The sequence below is a fragment of the Plectrocnemia conspersa genome, unplaced genomic scaffold (assembly GCF_051122295.1).
Source record: "Plectrocnemia conspersa isolate PC_06_02 unplaced genomic scaffold, ASM5112229v1 ptg000006l, whole genome shotgun sequence".
NCBI classification, from domain to species: Eukaryota; Metazoa; Arthropoda; class Insecta; order Trichoptera; family Polycentropodidae; genus Plectrocnemia; species Plectrocnemia conspersa.
In genome coordinates, this window is record NW_028277170.1 from 21,299,552 (window position 1) to 21,321,392 (window position 21,841).

At 30.1% G+C, this 21,841-nt stretch overlaps 2 protein-coding genes across 3 annotated transcripts; both read right to left on the reverse strand.

Annotated features, from left to right (window-relative positions):
- Positions 1-3,187: 3,187 nt before the first annotated feature.
- LOC148234504 (protein twisted gastrulation-like) lies at positions 3,188-9,883 on the reverse strand. The gene is made up of 6 exons (XM_088188296.1): positions 9,783-9,883; positions 6,097-6,319; positions 5,560-5,730; positions 5,374-5,491; positions 4,740-4,808; positions 3,188-4,219 (listed from the first exon to the last, which is right to left on the reverse strand). The coding sequence occupies exons 2-6, from the start codon at positions 6,302-6,304 to the stop codon at positions 4,105-4,107; spliced, it is 681 nt and encodes a 226-aa protein (XP_088044422.1). The 5' UTR covers positions 6,305-6,319; positions 9,783-9,883; the 3' UTR covers positions 3,188-4,104.
- Positions 9,884-14,106: 4,223 nt separating this feature from the next.
- On the reverse strand, positions 14,107-19,816 carry LOC148234505 (uncharacterized). Of its 2 annotated transcripts, XM_088187403.1 has the most exons (7): positions 19,389-19,816; positions 19,153-19,316; positions 18,996-19,081; positions 18,880-18,923; positions 18,655-18,811; positions 14,803-15,513; positions 14,107-14,737 (listed from the first exon to the last, which is right to left on the reverse strand). In XM_088187403.1, exons 1-7 carry the CDS (start codon positions 19,446-19,448, stop codon positions 14,421-14,423), a joined length of 1,539 nt encoding a protein of 512 aa, XP_088043529.1. In that variant the 5' UTR covers positions 19,449-19,816; the 3' UTR covers positions 14,107-14,420. The 2 variants fall into 2 exon arrangements, with proteins under 2 accessions (XP_088043529.1, XP_088043530.1); XM_088187404.1 differs by lacking the exons at positions 14,107-14,737; positions 14,803-15,513 and adding an exon at positions 18,286-18,556.
- Positions 19,817-21,841: the final 2,025 nt, after the last annotated feature.

A 21,841-nucleotide genomic window follows, 5' to 3' on the forward strand; every position in this document is an offset into this window, starting at 1 on the left:
ATTAGAATTGGAACCTAATTTTTTTGTATATATAGTAAATTTTTGTGTTCAGAAATACTTTAAAATATTAAATATAGCTGTATAAATGTTTCTAGTCTTCTGAATGTTTATTTTATATTTTTTTTATGAACAAATGGAAACTTAATCTTGAGTGTATTATTTTAATTGTAATATAAATGCATTGTATATAATCCGATCATACATATGTGATGTCTAGAACTAATATTCTGATAGATATTATGTCAAACTATTTAATAAAAAAAGATTAATTTTGGTTGTGTCTTATATAAGTCTGAGAATGAAACTACTTTAACTGAACCGAGCTGACCTCTGATTGGTTGTTTTCATTAGTCTGATTTTAATGTAAAATTACTTATGTAATGCGCAATTTAAAAATATTTTTATGGGTTTAAAAGACTATTTATAATATTACAGCTAGACATCACATAATAACTTATTTATTGAATAAGAATGTTTTGTATAAAATAAATATTTAATATATTCAATAATTAATGTAGCATATTTATTATAAATATCATGTATGTAATATGAATTCTTGAAATAAATAAGTGTCATGTAAACATGTTTTAGTATAAAAAAAAAACTCTTGGCCCACGGACCCCTTTTCATACTCAAAACTTGCCCATGGACCCTAGGTGAAAAACTACATAAATGCATAATAGAAAAATTTGACGTCTTGAATGGTAAATGTTGACGTAAAAATAAAATATAAATAAAACATTTTGTTGAAGAAGTATTTATTAAAATTATAACTTTTGTTTTAAAATACAAAAAAATTTAAATGATGGGATGTTATGAGTGTATTTATGTCCGGCTCAATGTTTTTGAGTAGCAACTGCAAATCCCCATGAGTATAATACTAATTTCTTGTCGGTTTCTTTTTTTGTGATGAGGCTCATAACGGACCTGAATCCACGTTCTACCAAATAGGAAGACGGAAAAGCAATCAACAGCTTCTGTACAATAATCCATAATGCTGGATATAAAATTGGGATCTATTTTTGTAACCAGAACGTTGTTTAAACATTGGTTTCAGCTCCTAATTTGTGGATAATTCAATAAGTTGCTCTTGTATTAGTTTGTATTCATCTGTATTTGTACTCTGAGTTTGACTACTTGCAAAAGGGTTCAACACCCAGTCAGGAATATCCAAGTGAAGATTGTCTTCAAATCTTCGGTTAATGTCCGAATGAAGCGACGTTAAATGTTGACAATAAACAAACAAATCTTCATCTCTATTTTGCAATTTTGAAATATTGCAAACTGAGAATATTCTCCTCTTCCCTAGTTTTGTTTGTACAGCAAAAGTTTTGCAACAAACGCAGATTTTACACTTTTAGTTTTGATTAAATTTAATTTGTCACCTTGTAGTTTCAAATTAGTCTCGTTAAATCTGGCAAATAAATCAGTCATATAAGCGATGCCATTTTTTGTGATATTAAAATTGTGATGCAAATCATTGTCTTGATACTCCAGGAATTCCAACTCTGAATCAAAGAGCGAATAGAAGCGATCCAAACATGCACTTTTAGATAACCAACGTACTTCTGTGCTAAGTAGTAGACCATTATAATCATAAGTCATCATCATTTTTCAAACGAAGTTGAGCAAATAATCTCTCATTTAAGGCATTCCTTTTGATTTTATTAACTGCTCTAATGACATAATGTAGTGATTTATGCAAATGTTCACTAAGGTTTTTTGCGACCAAATGATGTCGATGAATGACACAATGTACCGATAATACATTCAGTATAGCTTGTTTTAAGTATGCCAGAAAGCCTCGGTGACGTCTTACCATTGCCGGAGCACCGTTAGTAGCAACGGAGATGATATTAGTCAAGGTTTACATCGAAAAATCTTTTTAATTCAGTAAATAACGTTTCACCTTTCCTATCAGTTTCCAAACATTTAGCAAATAACAATTATTGTGGTTTTTTTATTCATTGTTATTTATTTTAACTTCCATATTAATAAAAATGTGTTACAATTTTTTTATTTTATATTAGACCTTGCGCGGAGCCCCTGACGTTGTTCAAGGACCCCCAAATCAATTTTAATTTTCCACGGAGCCTCTGAATGATCCCGGGGACCACTTTTGGAATCACTGATCTAGAGCATGAATCGATATATTTGCATCTGTAGGCACTTGAATATCATGTTATCGTGCACATTATGTATTGGTATTGGACAAGTCGTCCGGTATGCAGTCGCACGAACAGCAAGTACATACAACTGTATACTGTCGCATTGTCTGCGCTGACCTAGCATCGAACCAATCAAATTGTTCCCAGATTTAATGGTCAAAGTCGACCTGTTAACCGGCAGCGCACAAGTGAACTCACAACTCTCGCATTTCTGCTCTTCTATTAAATTATTCCTCAATAACGGTCACTCTTTTTTTATTTTGGCGTAAAAATAGTTTATTTACTTATTTATTATTAATATTTATATTTTATTTTACCCCAATAATGACAAATAGTAATGAAGATATTTTAGATACTCCATTTTCAAAAAGAAGTCAAGAGATTAAATTGAAGATAATTAAAATTGGCAAACCATGCCCGCCTCTTTCAAATTTATCTATGAATCATAGACAATGAATGTGAATATATGTACAAACATTTTCAACTTATGAACGAACTGAGGCTGTGAAGTTCGATCCACACTGTTCTGTTTGCTATGTTTATTATTCTGTAGAATAAAGTGGGTTTGCTGACCTTAATCTTTTGATAACGGCACTAAAAAAACACGAAAGGTCAGTCACACACACGTTCAATCATTTTTTCAATTAAAATGTATGTAAAATAACGTATAGAAGTAATGATTGACGCTCAACTTAAAGCTAATGTAAGTCAAGATAATGAACGAGTTATTAAAATAGAGAAGTATTAAAACAAATGATTGACGCAATAGTATTTGCAGAGAAACCTGTTCATGATCATGTACAATTTATGAATAAAAATATTTTGAGTCAGGTTTTCAGGAAGTAAATAAAATATCCAAACTAATATTAACTCTTCAAAGCAGTACTGCTTCAGCAGTTCATTTTCTGCTCTAAAAAGCATCAATACTTGATAGCGAAGTACGCAAGGCCAAGAAAGACTATATGGCTAAGCTCGATTAATATTTATATAATTTATTGTAATAATAAATAAATCTACTTGTAAATATATTTACGACATTTATTTTATAATATTACAAAACAGTGTTGTACATTTTTATTTATTTATATTTTCTCCTGGAAAGTTTTTTTATTTAAAAAAATATATATATAATTATAAATACAAAATATCATAATACATTTGGCAAAATATCATAATACATAATACTAAGGCACATTTTTTGTTCACATTATCTTAGTTTTAATTTATTGCTTATATAAGTACGATTAAATATTAATATAAACTATATTAAAGGCAAGATGGAAATAATAATGAAATGTATGGCAAGATTCTACCTAATTGATTATATTTTAACAACATGTTCAAGTGTTTCATACGTAAGAGTATTTAATAATATCTTTTCTTTAATGAAAAATTTTCTTACACAAATAATTAAAAATATATTTTAAAAGTAATTTAAGGACGGATAAGAAAAGCGATAATTTTTAAATTACATAAATAAATTACAAAGACATCACAAAGATACGATGGAAATAGAGAGCTTAAAATAAATCATAAAAATCACATACACCCGTATATAAGTAAAAATGGATCAAGATAAATATAATATACACAGCATCAGTCGTAAAAATAAAATTTCATTATTAAATATTAACTTTTGTAAAGTAATTTCATGAATTAAAATCAGTGCTTTATAAAAAATGGTAATCAAATGGCACAAAATCCCAAGAACGTGTATACTATAATATCTTTTTAGTTCATGATGATTCTATTAAGGAAAAAAAATATAATATACATATTATATAAAATTAAAATAAAATACTTGTGTCTCCTAAAACATGTATAAATCTGTAAATAAACTATACACTGGAATATTTAAAGCAAATTTAAGAACTTGTTATCAATACCGGATGCTCAATATATAGAAAGAATTTAAACATATGAAAGATTCGATTGATTAGCTGTAAGCTTCGGCGTTTTGAGGTTCCATATCTTCGCCGTAATCCAGATCGTCTTCGGCAAGAGATTCTTCGTCTTCATTTTTGTTTCCACCTTCGCCGCATGCCAAGCATCTGAAAATAAATTTATTTAAATTTGGAAAAATATTATTTTTGAAATTTAATTATATCTTGTTTATAGAAACATAAAACCATTAAAATAAAGTCTTTCCATATACGTATGATGCATTTTAAACAGTTACTATGCCATATACATAATGGGAGAGAGCTTGAAATAAATTTTAACTTTTAATTCCATACAACGGTCTATGACTTTTTTCCACCATGAATATTAAAATGTCAACACTAATAAATCTGCAAAAATAATAGAATAAATATTTTTATTGTAATATAGGTTTATTGTCAACGCCAATTTGTAAAATATATTTTACTCCTTTATATACTATTTTTTTTATAGTATTTTCCATAAATTATAACCAACGTTTTATTTTAAATTCTTATTTTTTTTATCAAATTGTAAACATGAAAATGGTTATAAACATGTATTATATAATATATAAAATTAGTACGTTTGCAAAATTATTTATATTATTGAAATAAACGTATTGTAAAAAAAATCAAAAACAAAACACACCTGCTTTCGTCTAAACCAAAATTCTTGCAAGATTCACCAATACATTCACAGCAACCATCACGGAACCAACTGCAATTGAAATTAAATATTTTATACCAGATAATTATAATTATACTGTACAAAAAAAAGCTACAAAGATAATATAATTCGATTTAGTTGTAAAATTAAAAAACATTTTTAACTAATGCTTTGACAAAATAGACAAAAATCATTTTATTTGTCTTTTAGTAACGATATTATATTAAAAATGTCATTAAATATATTTTTTTAATAAAATCAAAATATGGCTACATTCAACGGGTAATTTACATATTTATTTATTTGTTTTACGCTGTAACATGCCAGACGTAAGCCCAATGGGTTACAATAGGGTAACTATCAACATTTTTTGTGACAAAACCATAGTGAGATTCGGTGACATTTATTTAACTTTCAATAACTATGGGCATATATTTTAAGTATAAGAAATCAAGTATCAAAATGATAAGCTTCTTGAGTTTAATAGATGTATTTATAAAAATTCATGACTTTTTAAATCTAACGTATTACTTGAGGCAATACACATTATATCAAGTCTAAATAAACAAAGAACTAGCTAATGAAACTATCAATTCCTTCATAAAAATACAATTACCGAAAGCTTGAAGCTCCCATCGATTCGCAGCCAGCTTTACATTTTTTGAACGGCATGCACTGCGACATATATGCAACTGTACAATTGACTAGATTGACAGCGTCGTCCTCTACGCTTTCTATAAAATAAATACATTGAATATACAAATACTTCATTCAAATATTCGTAAATACTATTTATACTAACGCAGTGATAAATCGCTGACTTCGACGGGGAAAGACATGAGCCTCCAGCGTTTCTGCGTATCCGGCTCGGACGTGAGAGCGGCGTACAGTTGTGGTATTCCGCCTGGTATCTCTTCTGTGTACGATTGTCGACTGAGTGCTGCTACAGCTCCGGTTACTCCAGGACACATATCTGAAAAAAATAAAAAAATAGCTGATCTCCAAGAATGACTAAGTCGGAACTTTCTGTGGAATATATGCCTTAAATATTTTTAGCGTTGTGAAAAAAATACATCACAGCTAAAAAGCTTCTGATAAAATCACTTTGTATGTAGTTTATCTTCCTCCACTACTATTTGACATATGATATTGAGATTAAGCAAAATTAAATTATTAAATATTTTTAAATAAAAAAATGCATTATAAATAAGTTTTCAATGTGTATTACTTATTATTTTAAGGAACCCTTAATTTTACATTACATGATCCTATATGAAAAATGTTTTACGAGTATTTTATTCATGAATTCATAATATTAAAAGATATTTTTTTAACTTACCAACACACGAGCAACATTGATCATAGAGATAGCTGAGGCAGCTAATGCAGTCTTTACAGCAAGAACAGTGCGTCATGTCGCACTTGCATGATTGAGTCAGCATACATTTCGAAACAACGCTAGCGCACACCGCCTCATTGCAGACGGAGTCAACGGCATTAAAGCCTCCCAAGAAAAACACAACCAAAAACAGCAAAGAAGTCTTCATTGTCGCAATTCACAACTGAAAATAATATAAAAATCGAAAACTTATTAGGATGGATGGCAAGGAGAACTCGGTGGTGCCAATTAATATTGTATTAACACACACACACAATTGTTTAATGTTTAGAGACGCTGACGCTGAACAGGAAGAAGTAAGTTAAGTAAACGAACTTCACTACGTCTATGAGATGCCCACGCATGCAAAATCAACACATATATATTTATACATATAATAACCCTCTAACAATACTCAAACTTTTGAATTCAATTGTGTACAATTATAATTTTCATTAATTAGATGATATTGTTTTTAAATCATCTATTATAAAATTTAAATTAAATATAATATCTATGCATAAATTGAGTGAAATAATAAGCTTATAACTAAAATAAAAAAATGCGTATCCTAGGCACTCTCTGTACTCTAGTAGTGCCCCTGGGGTACCAGTGCCTATACTATATTTGCGTTAACACAGTCAGTTTGAGAGCTATCCATTTCATCATTATTCTTAATTGAGAAATAGATGACAAGTTTGGGTTTATGCCACTACTATTAGCTCTAAAGCACACGATATATATACTAATCATTACAATAACTAACGATAGATACGTTCGATATACTAATCATTACAATAACTAACCAGCGGTATTCGGTATAAATTTAAAAAAATAATTTTAATTAACAAAAAATGTAATAATATTATTGAATTTTCGTTGTCTATTAATAATTTAATTCCAAACTTTATTTTAATTTTTAATAAGAATTACTCGTTTTTATTTTTTTCTAACTAGTACTAATACAAGTTTGAGTACAAAGGGTTTAAGTATCTTAACACATAATGTATGCAAGAGTTCATATTGAATACAATTATATTCAAGGTCAAGTAAGAATAAATAATATGTTTACACGTTATAGACATGCACTCTTATGAATCGCATTCTCCGCAACCAGTGTGCCTCGTATGAAAATCAAGGTGTCGCCTCACAACTATTTCAAGTAAAGAAGTTAAAAAGTTAATGGATTAGCTGTGATACACTTACAAATAAATCAAGGCTTAAAACCAAATATTTGGATTCCTGGAATTGGGGGGGAGGGGGTCAGGTGTAGAGGAATTTGCCTCACCAACATTTAAAAGTAAATTTAAAAATGTTAATCGAGGTGAAAATATTTATAGAAAAGTTTTTTAATGTAAAACCAAGAGTTCTATAAAAAAAGGGAATTGAAAATTTGCCTACATGTTGGCAAAAGGTCATTGATATTGACAGAAACTATTATAGTATTTAATATGTTCTTGTAAATAAATGTTTTATGCAAGCAAACAACAAATTTTATTACTTTTCGGTCCCCCTAATATGAATCTTAATGAAATCGAAATATTAAAAAAGCTGAAATGACGTTCCTGATTCAAAACCAGAAATTCTTAGGTTATCTCTCAAAGAAAATCTTAAAAAAAAACAGTTAGAATCTATTCCAAATTTTTTTTTAAGTGTGATATAGAGGGGGGGGGGGGTAAAAATTCACGAAAAATCTATGACATCATTTATGGAAGATGCTTAATTTTTCATTGATATAATTGAAAAAACACAGGGGGGCATTTGCCCCCCCCTCCGGTGTTTACACCATCTTTACCGATATGAATACAGACTTCTGATATAAGAGGACTGATCAAAGTATATTCAAACCGATTTTGGTCAATAGGAGGGCGCAAAATCAATTATCACTTCTCAGAAATCAAAAACTCACGTCGAAAGCAATAAAATCGTGTCGGCGCCGTTGCAGTGGGAACTGTAAGGCCTGGGGCAACTGATATTTTTGAGTCCCTAAAAATATAAAAAAAAACTATAGGGTCACCCTACCTTATTTGTGTTTTGTAAATAACAGAGCCATTGATCCTTCATTTCATGATTTTTCGTTGAAAATAATATTAAAGGTTAAATATTACTCTATATAATAACAATAATGAAAAAATAATAAATAAAATATATATTGAAAATCAAATTCGAACTATTTCAGTACAAACAAAATGTTGCAAACATGCATTACAGTTTGGAGTTTGCTGCAAATTTGCAATACCACGAAACGAAATTGGAAACCAGTGGTACCTGAGTGAACTTTAAAATTCTATAACACAAGGTACAAAAAAATATTTATATTTTTAACAATTTCTTGTTTTGCGTACATAACAAAATCGTTCCCGAGTGTAAAGTTAAACAGCGCATGTGATGGAAGGTCAAACATCGGAGTTTATTTATGTATCTAGAATTGAAAACAGAGATCTTTTCTTAGAGAATTTCATTACCTCTTAACATAATTTTTATGAATAACTCTTTATTATCTACAATTGTTTTTACATATTTGTTGATATCATATAATCCTTGTTGGATTTTTCGGAATTTTTATCACTTATTAGGTTGTATGAAAATTTTATTTTGAGTGATTACCTAGTCAATTGATCGTCTGCTTTCGTTGTGAAAATATTTATACAAATTATAATGCCAAATCGTCAATTAGGTTATTGACAAGACAGTCTTTCGATATAACAAGTCATCAGTTCAGACTAATTCCGTGCGTTTTTATTAGTATTAAAGACTATAAAGAGGTTTCAAAAAATATTAATATTTTATATAACCTGTGTTTATTAGTAATTATATACGAATAAATAAATATGTTTCACCATATGATGTTTTTATAATTAACTATTGGAGTTAGAAAGAAATACATTTGATGCGTTTATCGCATGCTACTGTACATCATGTATACATATATTTTCAATATATCAAAATCAATACAATAATATTTTTGAAAATATTTATTGTCACAATGACTTATAGTGTACTAGTGTTAATTGTTAACCCCCCTCCCCCTTCCATTGTAGCACATTGCATTCAATGTTACAATGGTATTATTACATTACATTAATAATAATATATTATATAAAATTATTCATTACTTCTACAATTAAAAATGAAAATCCTATGTATGCACAGATTTATTTAAGTGCATTTCTAATATACAATACATTCTATATTGTAGTAATGCGTTGTGGAATTTCGGGAAGCTAATTTGGTGAGAAAAGGTTATGGAACACTGGCATACATAATACAATACTTAAGACTTAAGACGTTTCGTACCCAAGCGACTAGAATAAATTCCACAAATTCCTTTCTCGAATTCAGCAGCAAATTGGATAAAACTCACATTTAATTATCGCATAATATCAAATGAACAATTTAATACAAGATAAAGAACACATTTTAACAGCATACAAAACAAAAGAATGTAATTTTTCATACTTTTAAAAATTTTTCAAAGGAATGCACTTGTCGCGCCAAACGACGCATTCAACAGGTATTAGTTTTTCTAAGCAAAAAAAAATCTCAAACTTTACAAGGGTCTTGCGGAATGAAAGTTTGGTTGTAATACAGTTTTAGAATATATGTTTGCGATTGCGATTCGCGCAATATAGGTTATAAATACGTACAGACGACAATCAATGTGAAGACATCGACACACCTAGCGGCGGCCAATGCTGCCAGTGTAAAAAGATTAGAAAAAAATGACGACGTTGCCAGTGTAAAAAAATCTCACTCTGGAATGTAAAGAGTGCAATCGTTATTTGAGCCTTTAAAAAATGAATCGGAAATTTTGAAAAGGGCTCATCTTGAATATTTTAAATTTTACGCGAGATGCAAACACTGAATTTCTTTTGAACAGTTTAAAGTAGGAGGGCATTTCTTCCAACTTTATAACTGTCATTACACACTAAAATGGTTTCTTTGAATGCAAGTGTGTCGAAGAAAACGAGATGTATCCTTTGGTTTCAAGATGTATCCTTTTCGAAATTCATCGAAGGACTAGTAACGAATCGGCATTATTAAAGAATGTTTACTATTAAAAAAAGATCGAATGAAAGTTCTAATACTAATTATAGTTATAGAACTTTCATTCGATCAAGACCAAAATACAAACTAAGCCAACTCATCTCAGGAGAAATAAGCGGAATAAGAGGTACAGACAGACGTTACATTTCGTCACCTGGATATTACATTATGTTTTATAAATATGATATTATCATGGAATTTTGATATGAGAGTATCGATCAAAGTATACTCAACCCGAATTTTGGTCAATAGGAGGACACAAAAAGTATTATTACCTCTCAAAAGAAAAAAGTCACGTTAAAATCAATACAATCGTGGCAACGCCTTCGCGTTCGCGCCGTCGCAGTGGTAACGGTCGATAACGAGCATTCCCACTGCGACGGCGCCGACACGATTTGATTGCTTTTGACTTTTTAGAAAAAATATTTGTTTTTTACGCACTCCACTCAAAATTCGATTTAGATATACTTCATTCGATTATCACTTATTGTAAGTCGTAATATTGTCTTAATATGAACGCCGCGTTTCCATACCTAAATGAATTGTTTCTCTAGCAATAATATGATTTTGATCTATTTTATTAGACTCCATAAAAATTAAATGAAATAAATTTATTTAAATCGACGCATAAATTAATTTATTATCGGGAAGCGTAGAAGTCGTATCTAGTCACTTCAATAGTTACTATAATGTAATTGCTCAAACAGAAGGCGATGCGTAGGTTCGTGGTCGAAGAATTCGAACGAAATAATAGTCCGAGCGGCGAGGGGCAATGGAGTCAAGTGTTTATAGATTGTTTTTGTATTTTGTAATACAGGCCGCCGTGCGTGTAAACCATATACTTACCCCGCATGTTGGAAGGAATAGTGAGAAAGTGGCGTACTTCTAAACAGCTGCTAGCTTTATAGGCACAGTTCGCAGGAATTAAGACGCGCGTGTCTCTTGACTGGTGTTGCGTATGAATCGTTACAATTTAATTAATTACTGTCAAAAAAGTTTCAATAAAAATATTCTTTAGCAGATTTTTGATCTTTTAATCGACGATATATTTAAAATTCTGTAGTAATTTAATTTTCAGTTGCGATTTTTTCCACTTATCAAGAACTGAAAGTTGTTCTATATATTTAATTAAATTCTCAATATTATCTTTTTATACATACATTCAATGTTGCTTTATGGAATTCAGTTATAACATAAGTTTTTTCAGCCGAACTGTAGACATAAGAACACATTCAAATCTTGACAAATATTTTTCAATAGCAGGTATCTGTGTTGTGCATCAACGGTAGGCTTCTAGAATCAATTTTATTCAAAGCAGATCGCATATTTAAACTTTAGAACCACATGTTTAACTGGTTCTAACCTTGCCGTTTATCTTGTTTCTTGAATATGCTAAATGTTGTTTTCAAAAAGATCTCATATCTTTTTGGACTTTCACCAAAAAATTATGAATTTGATACGGTATTATTGCTTATTTGTAAGATTTTGCTGAATTCACTCCGACAAGTTATAAGTATGATTTCCGCAACCAGAAAATATACAATAGTTATTTATACTCATTATTTCAATTCCTGTAACAAATTTAAAAGTTAGCTAGTAATTTCATGATCCGTTTTATCAGAAATTTCTTCAGTTCAATGTTCCAATTCCCTGAACATGAGATAACGAATAATTAATGCTTCTGATAAGCCCTAAAGTTCATTGTAAGTAAGCAAGAGTTAAATATAGTCATACTATGAAGATGTTATGGTTAGCTTGAGTAGAAGGCTAGTGAACGATAATGACTGTTTATCTTTGTGATAGTAAATTATTTATATAGCGTGAAAGCAGTGCAGTGCGTGTTATATTCATTCTACTGCTAAGTTCTTATATTTATTTTGTTAAAATTATGTTGATATTTAAATTAATTTTATAAAAACTTACCAGTCCCTAAATGACTTCATATAATGTAATTGATATAATTTAATACTATTATGTATGAAGCACTGGAACATGATGTTAAAATAAAATCAATTAAGTGGAATTTCGCCATACATTTTATTATTGTTTTCATCTTGCTTTTCGTTCTTCTTCATATTATTATTTAATCATATAAGCAGCAAATTATAACTAAGATAATGCGAACAAAAAATGTGCTTAGTATTTTTATATTTATATATATATTATATTTTTTAAATAAAAAAAAATTATAAATAAATAATAATGAACAACACAACTTTGTAATATTATAAAATAAATGCTGTAAATATATGTATATATATGTATACGCCTTGAAAGGTAATTTATAACACAAAATAAATAATATTGAGAAGTTTATGATATCTTGATCAGGATAAATGATATTTTTTTCTTTTTGGTATACGAAAAAACAAATTTATATGACACTTATTTATTTCAAGAATTCGTATTACACTGATGATATTTTTAAAAACTATTCTACATTCATATTTGAGTAAATTAGATATTATTTTATATAAATCATTCCTATTCTATAAATAAGTAAATATGTGAGGTCTAGCTTCGATATTTAAAATTTCGATTTTATATAGTTCCTTTACTATATATAAAACAAGTAAGACTACTCTTAAACCCATAAAAAATACATTTTAAAATTACATTCGTAAGAAAATTTGCATTAAAATCAGACTAATAAAAACAACTAATCGGAGGCCAGCGTTCCGATAAGTTAGTTTAATTTCAAGACTAATATAAGATACGACCAAAATTAAATTATCAAAATATGGTTCTAGACGTCACATATTTATATGATTAAATTATATTGATATACATATATATTTTTATAATGAATCTATTACACGCATTTAAATAATACACCAAGAGTAGTTGCCATTTGATCAAAAATTTTTTTTTAAATAAGCAATCAGACTAGAGAAACATTAATACTTCTAAATTTAATTTTTGAATACTACTATATTTAGTATCTCTAAACACAGAATATGTTGTGCTAATTCATAATAGCAATAAGTAAATAACTTATAAATAATTACATTTAAACACCTGTTAATATAGTAATTATATTATGAATATATGAATTAATAGTTAAATCGACCCAATGGTAACCATCACAAGGCGAATAAAATCTTTTAGAGTTATGCCTTCAATCTTTTACGCATACATATAGTATACGTATTGTCGCATTCTTCCTCTTATTATAATTAATACATTTATATATTTTATTTAATGTTCTAAAGTATGACATTTATGATAATTAAATATGTATGAAAGCCTTCAAAAGGCTATATTTAAACCTAATGTATATATTATTAAAAATAGTTTTAAGTTCATTTTTCAAGCCTTTGATGGGATTTTTTTTTAATGATTCGAAATCGCATGTAAATACTCCCAGAATATATATAAAACATTTTAAATATTTTTTTTAATCTAATAAATATGTTATAAAAAGTTTTTGCTCTCTTTACTTTTTTGTGTAGAATACTTTTCAATTTTGAATGGTTGATATTTTTAACATGCTGGAGGATCAGGCTAGCTTACAATCTTAGTCGAGATATTTAGAAGGTTAATTTTTCAGAAAAGATTAATGTAAATCAGATAAAAACTACGACAGATATCATTAAAACATTAACTTTAACCCCTAATATCTCCTCAATACTTTTTAATGAAAATTTTACACCAAATACAGTGAGGGTATATCAAGCAGTAATGCACTTTAAAACATTATTTCCTTTAAGTTAGCTATGGAATAAGCAATGTTTTGTTCAAAAACAGTACATGTCCACTGTATTTTTTTGAAGTCCAAGTTGGTTCTTATTATTTTCGTCGTGCATTATGTGATATTTATTTTCATACCACTCTTATAATATGTCTTATACCTATATATAAAATGTATAAAATACAGTATATTTTAAAAATTACGGAAAAATGGTCTTTTAGATCTTCTGAAAATTTTATTTTTGTGAATGTCTCCGTTTTAAATGGAACTCTAACTGTATTTTGAAAATGTCGAAATATTTTTGTTAATATCTTTGGATTCTAAATCCATACTTAATATAAAGTAATGATACGCTAATCAAAAAATTAAAATCTATTGCTTTTTTATGTTGAAAAACAGTAGGAATAGTAATCATTCCTTTTAACTCAAAATGTTGATGTATGTAAATGTTCATCACTGGTGATGCGCAATACAGCTGTAACGTAAATTTTGATACATTGTAATAATTGAGTATTAAAAAAATGTTAATGTATGCTTTTTTTCAAATTTAGATTTGAATGAAACTTGTCATCGGGAAGCAATCGCAGAAACAAAAGATTACATCAGGTTCCAACGACCATTGCCCGAAATAAATGTTGTTTTTGGAGAACACGGTTCTCGACGTAACAGATTCGTGGTCAAAATTGCTGCAAATGTTAACCTGCAGAAAATGCTTATTGGTCTTGGGGTATCTCATGCACTTGCTACTGATTCTGGACCTGACGAACTTGGAAAACGACATGCCGCAGATTTCAAGGCCGCATATGTTCAGAACCTTCAAATTCTTCAACGACCAAATACAAAAAAAACTTTTCTCTGTGATTTCTGTAACAATTTACAAAATAATTATGCTTCAAAAATAACATAAATATTTCATGACGATTTCTCACCATTGAATGGATACTCGTTGTATATTTCCAGATTGGTCAATTCGGTGCAATTGGAGCAAATCATCTTGATCAACTTTTCATTGACGGCCATGATCGAATGCAACTTTAGCTTCTTCAAGTTTTTCATATCCGTTATTGGCTCAAGCCCCGAGATCAGATTATCCGAGCATAGATTGAGAGATTCAAGTTCGGGGAACAATTTTAGTATGTTGTACATGTTACTCTTATCCAAATCCTCACCTTCAAGGTGCAATTCTTTCAGATTGCTCATGGACATGAATCTATCAATTGTTAGGATGTGCTGAATGGACGATTTTACTAAGCTTAGCTTTGTTAGATGGCGTAAGTCCAAATGTACTAAAAAATCTTCCGATGAATATTTAGCACTGATCATGAGTTCTTCCAACTTCAAAGAACAATTTTCGAATGTCTTATCGTTTATGTCACATTCGTGAAGATGCAGAGACTTCAGTTTGATGCATTTACTCATCAAGTAGCTCCAGAAGTTCGACTTCAAATTGACAACCATTAGCTCGTTGATATTGGGGCATAGTTTTGCAATCATATAGGGTGTTGTATTTTCATACGAATTATCCTTGGAGTCAAGGTGCAACGTTTTCAAATAACGACCGATTTTATAGAGCAATAAATGCAACTTGACTGTCCGCATTGCGTCGCTGCCCGAATCATTCGTTTTGAATGTAACAATTCCTGTAAAAATAATAACATTAAATTTGAATAAAACCATTTACTAGAACAATGATTGAATCTATGTAAGTTTTAAATGTATTTAAGTTTGTCGCGATAATAATAATAATATAATCAATAATATAGGCTTAATATTTTTATATTGAATAATATATTATGAATCAATTACATTTCCATGGGTTTGAGATTATTTATAATATTAAATTTAATCAGTCTGATAATATATATGGAATACTTACAGTTAATTTATACTACATTTTAGTACTCCCCCTTGATTTTTTAATGGATAAAGTCCTTACAAATTAAAGATAGACTAGTACAACCAATATTGTATAATAATTTACATTTATATGCTGATCGCTAGCGAACCAGGATTTAAACAAATTGAAATTTAAAATTCTAATTAAATTTATTGGCTTATCACGTTTCCAAAAGGTTCCGAGAACCCCTTCCCTCACCAGGTGCTAAGTATATAAAGGGTTTTGAGTCACGCTGGAGTTGATCTTGGGTTGTCAATCAGAGTTGAAAGGATAGCGTAATTTCTTTTTCTTGGCCCAACGCCGGCGTTTCTTTAACCCTTGACTTGTCGGGCCTCTTAGCAAGCCCCCATTCACCAAGGCAGATGACTTAACGCAGAGTTTTCGTCTTTTTCCAATCTAGCCCTTTTAAAAGCTGCGAAGATAACGCGTCGCCGAGGGTCTGTGCCCCCCGAAAATGTGTTCCGTAAACAGTGGCGTTTTTTATCCGCGTTTCCCCAGTATTTTTGTGAACTATATATATCAGGTTTTCCCTTAAATCTTTGCATTTTTTTTCTTACATTTGCAAAAATGTGTAACTTTACATAAATTAACAATAATTTCACTATTCTTTCTGTGTTTATTAACAGTAGTCGTATTAATTATGCTATTTAGTACCATGATATTTTTTGTTTCGATGTTTTCAATCATAATGGCAGTAAAGATAAAATAATCTCAATAAACCACTTGGCAGTTCTCATTCCTCGAGCAGAATATATTTGTTTACTGATAAGACTGTCTCTTTTGACCCGGTCTTGTTTCAACTAGTCAGTAGTGTTTTTCCCAAGCGGAATATATTTCTTTACAGAATGTCGTCATGCGTAGCATATTCTAAATTTAATTTATCCACTTTTATGTAATTTTTGTTTACATTTTAGGAATAATAATACAGCATCATTCAGGACGTCCATCAGCAACACCATCACCATTACATTTAATTGGTAGACATTTCATAGAAACTATACTACCAACGGCAAATAAAGACCATCTGTAATGCCGTTCAATTGTGGTTCTAAAAATTTTGACATTGAATATCTACATATGGGTGGGTTGTTAGTGAGGAATTAGGGCTGCTATCAAAGCAGGTCCGAGATTAACGATACAGAAGCTAGCACAAAAGCTCAATGAGTTGCCTATGTCAGTTCACAATATGAGTATATTATAAATTGTCTTGAGGAAAACCTCAAGCAACAAAGATTTATTTTTAAGTCAAATTGTTACTGAAGATGAGAAGTGGATTCTTGTGAAGTGGTTGGTCACCAATCACAAGAACAGGATTGCACGTCAATAAGATAATGTTATGCATTTGGTAGGATATGAATGGCATAATTCATTATAAGTTGTTCGATTATAGACAGACAATTACAACAGACACATAGTGTACTCAGCTAATTTGATTAAAAGCGACCCAGACCATAAAAAAACCTTCCCTTATAAATTAAAGAAGGGTAATTTTACACTAAGACAGCGCTCGCCCTCGTGTATTCAAGAAGACAATAGAAAAAATCAGTGGATTTTTTTTTAACTTTTTTTCATCTACCATATTCTTAACGATTATCATTTATTTATTCGGAATAGAGTAGTCTGTAATGTCTCAGACTAGTAACTCTGAGTTTGCGGGTTCGAGCCCCGCCCTGTCGCTGTTGGGGCGGGGCGGGGCTTGAACTGAATAAGTCAATCAGATATAATGTAGGTATTCATTATATCTGATTGACTTTTACAGTTGGTACAGATTTACTTTGTTGTAACGCATTGGGCTTATGCCTGTCAGGTTACAACGGAAGATTGAATAATAAAAAAAAATAGTTTTAGATGGAAAAATATATTTTACGAATATAAAAAACGACATTAAAGAATTTATTACTTCCAAAAATACATTATTTTTCGAATCAGATATAAAAAATTTAATGATTGTAAAAAATGATGTATAATATATGAATAAGTAAAAGTATTTCGCGTTTTAATTTTAAACTCATTTAACCCGCATCTTTAAAAACGCAAAGACTTATGAAACAACCTGATAATTCTAAAATGTCAATTAAATAATGTATTTTGTTCAAATTTCAAATGGCTTGGAATTGTGTCTGTTTCGGCGAATCTGAGATAATTGTATAGAAATCTACATAAAACGTCATTCATCCGGTACGATTATGATAAAAATAAAGTTTTTAGTGTTAAAGAAATATTTACTTGAATATAAACTGTTTCGTAAAAACGTTTAAGAAATGATTTTAATGGCTTTTTTTACTTAAGGAAAATTGTGGGTCAAATAATATTGATATCAAATATCCCGTTTAGAAGATTGCTTGTTAATTAACTAGTCTGTACAATATGCATAATATTTTTGATGAAGAGCGTAAATCCAGAATTCATCCGAACTTGGTTTTTTACGCAGCACCACACTATGAAAAAATATAGTTCATAAATATAATATATATATAATATAAATAGCATAAATAGTTATAAAATATCGAAGTAATTTTGTCTATTTTGTATATACATGTTTAAGTGCAGCTTTATACAAATAAATCGCAGACGCTCATAAGGAGCGAATCACAGCTGGTAGCAATTGAAACTACTGTATTTTTATGTTGGTGATATGAAATATGCGCAAAATTAGCGACGCTCAATATTTTTATATTAGTGATAAAATTTTTCGCTTAATAATTTTGAATTACATACATCGCACAATTTCTGAACACGGCTCCTGCGTTCACCGCATGGCTATAATGTTTGTATGGACACGGGAGCTGTGTTAAATAGCATTGAGTGTGTTTAAATATAGCAGATCAATTGGCTTAAGTTCTGCTTAATTTTCGCCAATTACATTAGCAAGGATAACAATTACCTTTGTATTTCTCGTGGACGAGATAATTCCAGTGTTTGCTGACTCTCTCCGTTTGAATCAACTGCTGTATCGGCAAATAGCTGAATATTTTAATAAAGCAATATTCATTCAGCACGTTTAAAATGTTGTTGGGATCTTGAATGTTCACATAGTCTTCCTGAAAAATATACATATATAAGAATAATGTCATACAATTAATTAGATTTGATCTTATATAATTACAACCATCATGTTATATGTCGGTGGAAATTCACCCATATTCTTTTTTCCTAAAATAATATACATTTCATTTTTTAATATGTGTACAATAATCTTTATAGGGAAAAAATTTCAAGTTATACCAAGCCGCATCGATCTTTGATGCCAAAAGTCCGCTGCGGTGACTTTCAAGAGAATACCATCGATTTTTGCCACATTTCTCTGAGCACTGAAAAAAGCCAGAATAATTTACATATTTCAACTGCATTTTTAATTTAAAAATTAATTTTATGCAATTACACAGAAGCTTGCGAGGTATTTTCAAACGTTATTAAAGCATATGTATCATTTCTGGTCCACTGCCGTTTGAGGGTAGTGTTCCTACTGCTCCCCGGCTGTTTGAAGGTACAGTCGAGGATATTCCCGAAGCGACCGAAGTGTTCGAGAACATCTTCTTGCTTCATCTATAAAGTATTATTTATTACGTAGTAAGATATTATAAAAAAAAATGAACTATTAATTTTTAAGTTTCTCACATCATTCGGGATTCCGGATACATGTAAAGTGGTGGCAGGTATGCCTTCACTCGTATACATTTTCACTTGATAATATTGTATCGATTCGATGTGGTTCACGGAGATGTATAGCGAAACGGTCCCCGGACCTTTGTGCGGCTTTCCTACAAGCTAATTACAGGGTAGCGGGTGGAAGGGGGTTGGAAAGGCGGCGAGATGCGCGCGCATAGCACTCGAAAAGTGGGGATTCGTAAAGATGGAACGAATAGATGAACTGTATGTAAAGGGCACGCGGTGTAAGCCCCCAAATAACTCTTGGGACTTCCCCATAAACGAGAATTATAGCGCGTAAATCAGATAATTACAATAAATCGGACATGACAAAGAAAGACATTCAGTCAATAAGTTCGCGCAGGTGAGTGTTGCCAGTGGGACTATCGATTTGCACTGGAGTGACCTTTGCGTGCAGAGTATTGATTAACTTGATTTTTAAATATATTATTTGGTAATAACTGCTACATATTATCAAACCTTTATAACTTTAGAATAATAAATAATGATTGGAATAAATAAAAGTTGAGTAGACTGCACAAACGGTCGCCAGTAAAGCATACAAAAAAATATCCTTCCCTTAAAAATTGTTAAAATTTGTTGGCGAGCATATAATCAGAACGTATATTATCAGATAAAATTTTGTCACCTAAGGCAAAAAGACAAATTTGCGCATCTAAGTATTTTTTTTACTTTCAATAATAAGATATTACTTAAATTTTTGAACAAAATGGATTAATTGATAATTATATTATATAAAAATGCCATAAAATAAAAAGTTTTGGATATACATACTAAAAATAAAAAGACACCAATTTTACGAAAAATGCAAAGTAAAATATATTAGGTTGTACCATATGAAATTACCAAATTTATAGGTGATATTTTTAACATTTATTTAATTTAAATAAGCTCCACTCACTTTTAGTATCTAATTCTATCGAGAATCAAAAATATAATTTTTTTAAAGTCTTGATTTTTTGTCTTCGAATTTCTTAATTACTTCCGCCTGGACTCGAAAGGTTTTATTCCTTAAATATAATTCCATGACGGAATAGGTGAAGATCATGTAAATACGGGGAATGCTGTAAAATTTCAGAATTTGTATAAATGTATTTTTTTATGTATTCAGTCGAGCGTTGTTGTGCAGTATAATTAATCTATATTTATTTATTATATATTATTAAAAAAATTGTTTTTATTTATTTATATCATTAATTTCACCAATTTGATTTCCATGGCTTAAAAAAATAATATTGAACCATTTTTTTAGCGGTCCATCAAACAGTGACCATTGTCTTCTTTTGATGCAATGTTGGCTTATCTGCATTCTGTCGTTGTCCAGATCGTTTTCTGTTATCATACAGAATCTACTTTCATCCCATTCGTTTCAAATCATTAACGAAGAATACGCGTCTCGGAATGCTCATTTGTTCAGCTTTTTGATCTTTCCTATCGCGGCGAGGTAACGAGAAATAGTTATTGCATCAACTTCTAGATCACATGCTAGATTAGCTCATACCACAGTCTTCAATTTTTCTTCGTTTATAACGGTTTTTGATCTTCCCCGAGGCTCATTTAAAAATTCATATTGCAAAAACGTTTTTTTTAAACCATGATCGGTTTGTTCTCTGGGTAGCTGTTCTTTATCCGAACGCTTTGTTAATCTTTTTACCTATTACAGTTGCATTGTATCCCAACTTGAATTTGTATAAAAAATAATTTACACCCCTACATTTAGGGCTGTAAAAAATATACAATAACAAAAATAACTCATAATTTAAAAACAAAGGGCACAACATATTTGTAAATTACAAATAGCCGAAGAAAACCATACTGTCGATGAAGGCAACAAAGATGATAAAGTTGTAAAAATATTATTCGAGGCAAACCAATTAGATGTGGATACAAACCATGTGCAGAAACAACTTTAGGTGGGTATATTATTTGCTTTGAATCATACCAGAATGCAAGTACAATCCTGAATGCCAGATACTCTGAATTAGATCTTATAGTGACAAACTTTTTGAACTTGGAATGGAAGAAAATTACCACTTGTTCATAGACAATTTTTTCACAGACTTGCCTACGGAAAATAAACTAGTAACTATAACTATTAGAGAAAAAAAAGAGAGGGTTGTATGACTACCGTGTTAGTAATGACATAATAATATGTGAGCAGTTTGAATGTCATTGAAGTAAACTCGGTCCATAAAACTCAACGGTGCCCGTAACGACTGAAAAATCATTGTTTCACAACCCCAACTGATCCATCAATATAGCAGGGGTAGATCGAATAGATCAGAAAATATCTTTATATACAATAGAATTAGTATCAGCGAGAAGTCTCACATGTCACTCATTTTACACTGCATTGATATGGCAGTTGAAAATGCTTGGTTGCTTATCAGAGATAATGGCGG